Here is a 6,000-nt window from a genome sequence, read left to right as displayed (position 1 = left end):
GCTTTCGTTCACCATTCACCATTTGATTCCGTGCCAGCAGGACGTCTGGGTGCTTGGCCACTGGCACCGCCGAACCTGGCACCAGGATCGTGGCCTTTTCCAGTCAACGCCGGACCGAGAGAAGCCGGCAACCCCAGCCAGCAGGAGCGAGGGTTGAAGTTGAAAAAGGGCGCGCAAAGTCCTGCCCGCCGAGCGCCGCGACGCCTGGTGGGTACTAATAAGGAGAACCTCCAGGCCGCCGCCCTGCAGAGCCTCAGCGCCCTCACGCCGCCCGGGTGCGCTCGAGGCTGACCCGCGCCGCCGGGCCCCCTTCTGGAGCGGCCGCGGGGGCGGGGCCCGGCGGGGCGCGCGCCGGCGCGTGGAGGCCAAGGCGGTGGCGGAGCGCGCGCGGCGAGGGAGGGGCGAGCAGAGCGGGGGCGCGCGGCGGCCGCTGCGGCCTGTGGCGCCGTCACCCGGCAGAACCCAGCTGGTGGCGGGAGGTGCCGCTTGACTTGCCGTTGCCGCTGCCGTAGGCGCGCGGAGACGGATCGGGGCTGCGCCGGGGGCCGGCCCACCCTCCCGCTGTCCTCCTTCGGCCCGCGGGCCGCGCGGTTCCGTTATCATGTCGTTGGGGCAGTGGCTGGCCCAGCTGGTGAGCAGTTTGCAGGACCCGCAGAAAGTGGCCCATTTCCAGCAGCTGTGCGGGGTGGAAGCGCCGGCGAGCTGCACAGCCGCGGCCGCCGCCGACCCGAGGGAGGATGAGAAGGCGGAGGCGCACCTCGCCGGAGAATCCCGGCGCAGAGAGCGGCAGCCGGGGGCGGCCGGAGGCCCTCCGCCGCCGGGGAACGACCGCAATCAGTGCCCGGCCAAGCTGGGCGGCGGCGGCGCCCCCAACGGCGTGCGGAACGGGCGGGCGACGGAGGTGGGCCCGGCCTCGCCGCGGCGCGCGGGGGTTCTGCGCCGCAACTCGCTGACGGGCGAGGAGGGCCAGTTGGCCCACGTGAGTAGCTGGCCTCTCCACTACCTGTTCTGCTTCGGCACGGAGCTGGGCAACGAACTCTTTTACATGCTGTTCTTCCCCTTCTGGATCTGGAACCTGGACGCCCTGGTGGGCCGGAGGCTCGTGGTCATCTGGGTGCTGGTCATGTACCTGGGCCAGTGCACCAAGGACATCATCCGCTGGCCGCGGCCCGCCTCGCCACCCGTGGTCAAGTTGGAGGTTTTCTACAACTCTGAGTACAGCATGCCCTCCACCCATGCCATGTCCGGCACCGCCATCCCCATCTCCATGGTCCTTCTCACCTATGGCCGCTGGCAGGTAAGGGTCCCTGTCCTCGCCCCGCAGAGCCTCCGAGTCCTCGTTGCTCTCCGCAGTCGTTTGATTTTGGCCATTCCCTTCCCAGACTTCTCTTTCCACAGGTTTTCACAGTACCCGCCAAACAGGCCCTTTCTAGCTTAAATAATAATGAAACGATGGGGAAAACCTAAGACTTAGCCATCAAACTCGATTTTACTAGTGATGCTTTTCTTGGAACCTAAAGGAAATACCGTTTGTGGAGTAATACATTATCATCGGGCTTTAGTTGAGTTGATAAACGGTTTTTAATTCTTGTGATGCACAGACTATCATTATGATTAAGTATACCGCGCTTATAATTAATCGTTGGGTGACTAAGATTCACCTGTTTTATACGATGCCTTTCCCAGACACGACTGAGCAACTTCCCCTTTCCCTTTTCCCCTGACTGATTTCTGTTTCAGGCGTAGGTAAAGACATTGACTTTTTCTGGAGACTGTGTTTGTAAAATAAACATGGTCATTCGGCAATGAAGTAATGAATTTTAAACGAAAGCCACCCTTTGTGGAAGTTAATGGAGCATCGCCTGAGTGCTCTTTTTAAGGGGTGTGGTTGCTAATTTGCTGATAGACACAATTTAATTAGCTTTTGGATCATTGATCTGTACTGTCAGTTGTTGAGCTACAGCATGTTGAATTAGCTTTGCAAATACTTGGTTTTAGTTGGTCTTAAAAGTAGGGATCTTGGTCAGACCAGCGGGTTTGTAAAAATGGTAAATATGACTGCCTGACAGCCAGGGATGAGTGAGTTTTTAAGCAGTAAACTTTTATATTTTGCGTACTACTTCTGGCCTCCCATTTTTCGGTTTTTCGTGGTCTGTAAATGCAGATTTAAAAGCTAGTTCTTTTTTATATAGAAGCAAAATATATTTTTAGACTGATGTCTGTTTTATCTATCACTTTAAAATTCTTATTGAAGTTCAGTTGGTTTACAGTGTTGTGTTAGTTATCTGTCTTTTAAATTTTAAGGAGGTTTGTTCGTTCTGCAGACCAGTCCCTTAATTTAAGAATAAAGTTAATAACGATGAAGAATCTAAGGACTCAGACTTCTTGATTTTTTTTCCCCATTACAGCACAAAATTATCTTCTACTGAGAAATACACATCCTTTGTAAACTCTGTTATGGTAAAGACTTAATTTCAGTATAGATAAACCCTTGTCCTTATAGACATTTCTGGGCAGTGCATTGCTTACAGACTGTGGAAAATGTGTAATGTGTGTAATAAGAATGGCAAAATTATGAGGGAAGAGTACCATGAACATTTTTTCTTTTTCTCTATGCAACCTAAGGAGTTATACAGTAATGTTCAGATTGTAAAGTAATGCTGCTTGTTTTGCATAATAGGTAAATATCTCAAATGCACTTAATCTAAATACTTCAGAGTTTAAGATTGTCATTGAGTTATGATATTTACTGGTTAGCTAATGATGTTTCTCTTATTTTTATGAGATTTTCAGGATTCCATAATAATAGAGCCTTTTATAACTCCTCATTGAGTAGCTATGTTGCAAGCAATTAATTTTTAGCAGTGCAAGTAAGAGAAAGTTTTTTTTCTCTTCATTCATTGAGAGCACGTGCTAACAGGAAGTCTAGAAACAGTACCACCGGATTGTTTATGGGATGCATCTATCAGTATTTTAACACTTCAGGGTTATTTGAATTACCAGAATATGCTTACAGTATAGTTTTTCAACAACCTAGTATATTTAATTCAAAGTTTGAGGGCTTTATATATCATACAGTTTTAGAATTTGAGCTAGTCAGGACTTCAAACGTCTCCTGGTCTCAAACTGTCGTTTTACAGATGTCGAAACTTCCCAGTTACAGTAGAATTAATCTTATAAAATTTGTTTATTCTTTTACATGTCCATTACAGATGTGAATAAACTTCCAAAATTTGAGTAATTATTTGTCTTTGATTAGTTGTTTTGAAAAAAAGACTCCCTTACATGAAAGTTCTGTATTTATAAATAGTTGTAATAATTCAGTATAAAAAAACCTAAACGACCTTTTAAATTTTTACTTTTTTTTAAAACCTTGTTATGAATTGAAAAGTACCTTGCTTTGCTTTAAGGTGTTTTGGTCATCTTCTCTGCCAATTAGTATTGTACTTAGGAGGCTTGTATTTCCAGAGTGAGTAATGAAAAAATGTATGTATTGTGAAGTGGGGTAGGAATTAAACGTGAAAGCCTAGTGTTTTTCTGAGTAACAGCAGTTATGGCTGACAGTCATTGCCATCTGGTTGTGCTCCTGCAGCTTGTTCAGGACAGGTGTGTTTGTCTCTATGTGCCTAGGACGTTGAAGCTTCTCTGGAAATTTGAGTTATCTCCCTTTGATGAGACATCTGCTTCACTCCTCCCTTCATGCCACTTCATGTTCCTGCTTGAAATCTGGTCATGGTTCACTTACATGAAATCTTTTAAATGAAACCTTTGTGTTTCATCATTCATGTGTTCTTAAAATAACAGTAAGCCAGAAAAATTATTAGGGGCTTACATCAAGTGCAGTTCCTATACTTTACTCCTAGAGATTCTGATCCATTAGATAAGTAAGGGGTATTGCATTTTATTGAAATTCCCTAAATATTTTTGAGGAAAAAAAATGTACGTTTTTAAGTCCCATCCAGTAAAATTAGTATATTTGATCCTTAGACTATATTTTATATTTCTTCAACATTGCTGTCACTGTTCTTTTGCAGTTCTTTTAAAGGTATGTTAATAATACAAAAAGGGAAATTGAAACAGTGTGGCTCCAAACAATTATTTGATGTGCTGAAAGAATTTTTTCCAGTAATGTAGGATAGAAAGTGTTATGGCATTTCTCCAGGTATTAAATAGCTTGATCATATTATTTGTTGGAATTTTTTGTAGCTGAATTGAGAAAAAGTAAGAAATAAGGGACATTAGATATTAAAAACATAGTCTTTTGAAAAATAATATAAAAAAGTAAAGCATTCCTTTTATATTTATTTCGGCATGTTCTTTCCAGAAATAAAAAGTCTTAATTTTTAAATAATATGGCATATAATGAGTACAAATTTTATACTTGTCTTAATAACATTAAACAATTTTTAGATGAATTTCATTTTTAAAAAATTAGTGACATCACATGCTTTATAGCCTAACCCATTCCCAACTAGTCCATATGCTTTCACTACTTTTTAAATTATTATTAAAATAATAGTTATATTATTATCTTTATTAATATTTATTAAGGCCTTACTATGGGTCAGACATTGTTTGAAATGCTTATTACCTCATTTAGTCTGCTCTTAAAACATGCCAATGTTTGGTGCTACTGTTAATACAAATTTACAAATTATAAAACTGAGATAGGAGAAGAATAACTTACTCAAAGTTACATAGCTAGTGAGTCACAGGCCGGCTGTAAACTTATAGACAGGCTCCAGAGCTTACAAAGAAAACTCTCTTCACATGATGCTTTGTGAATTTTAAATTGACTTTGCAGTAAGAAAATTTTTGAAATAGATATGTGTCCTTACAATACAAAAACAGCTTTGATATGCCTTGAGATACAATACATGTACAATAGTCACAAATATTTCTTTTAAACATAAGTTGTTGACTGAAACTAAATGCTGATTTAATTACCCTGCCTTTCTTCTATTTTCCTAATATGAATTTTAAAAATTAAGCATAATGAAGGCTTTGGGGGGAAAAAACATAATATATTTATCATAATATAGTTTATTGTAGATAATAAATGAAACTATTTGTGAGATCATGAAATGATAAAAGGCAAAGAAGGAAGAGTTAGAAAAGTAGGTCACAAATGATGAAGACCAGAAAAGGCTTTAGGAGCCACGGGGAACTGATCATTACAGTAATTCTGGGAAGAAATACAGTTTATTAAAAAATGAAATTGGCTTGCTACTTTATTTCTTTTTACCTAGCTGATACTTGTGTTTGAAATGCACATTTTTCTGATTTTATACATGCTTATTAATAAATCTCAATTTTAAATTAATTTATTTGAATGGATAATAGATTGTTGAAAATCCAATGTTTACATAAAATATGTGAAGAGGAGAGTGGGGCTTCCCCCTTGGCTCAGCAGTAAAGAATTCATCTGCGATGCAGAAGACGGGTTCAATCCCTGTGTCGGAAGATCCCCTGGAGGCAGGCCTGGCAACTCAGTTCAGTATTCTTGCCTGGAGAATTCCATGGACCAAGAAGCCTGATGGACATATACAGTCCATGGGGTCACAGAAAGTTGGACACGACTTTAAGCTACTGAGCACATGAAGAGGAGGGTACAGTTTTTCTTTTTGAGTCACAGCTAGGAGGCTCTCTTTTCCAGAATGATTCATTGTTAGAAATTTCTTATTTAATCTTCTAGAGATAGTCTTTACTATCTATGCTGTTATGGACCTTGGTTTTTTTCACTTAGAAATATATTGTGAAGGTTTTCCTCTTCTTTTACCCAGCAGTTAATGAATACTAATTTTGTGCTTGTGATTGTTCTAAATGCCTTACTTGACTTTCAATCCCCAGAAAATCCCGTGAGTACTGTCACTGGTTTGCAGAAGAAACTGAGGCAGAGGAAATTAAGTAACTTGCCCAGAATGACTCTGCAGGTACCTAAGAGAGCCTGGATTTCAGATTCAGGCAGTCTGGTTTGAAGTGACCCCACACTGCTGTGTT

General features: G+C 42.0%; 1 protein-coding gene across 1 annotated transcript in view; it reads left to right on the top strand.

Moving 5' to 3' along the window:
• The first annotated feature begins 407 nt into the window (after positions 1–407).
• The window catches only part of SGPP1 (sphingosine-1-phosphate phosphatase 1), a 39,863-nt gene continuing 34,270 nt past the window's right edge, over positions 408–6,000 (top strand). The window contains exon 1 of the mRNA XM_081509862.1: positions 408–1,297. Coding sequence (XP_081365988.1) covers positions 602–1,297 — 696 coding nt within the window. The 5' untranslated portion in view covers positions 408–601. The remainder of the gene's footprint in view (positions 1,298–6,000) is intronic.

This window comes from Giraffa tippelskirchi, chromosome 7 (assembly GCF_054371585.1).
Source record: "Giraffa tippelskirchi isolate mGirTip1 chromosome 7, T2T-mGirTip1v1.2.pri, whole genome shotgun sequence".
NCBI classification, from domain to species: Eukaryota; Metazoa; Chordata; class Mammalia; order Artiodactyla; family Giraffidae; genus Giraffa; species Giraffa tippelskirchi.
Note: the sequence above shows the minus strand (reverse complement) of the source record. Positions and strands in the feature narration are given on the sequence as shown.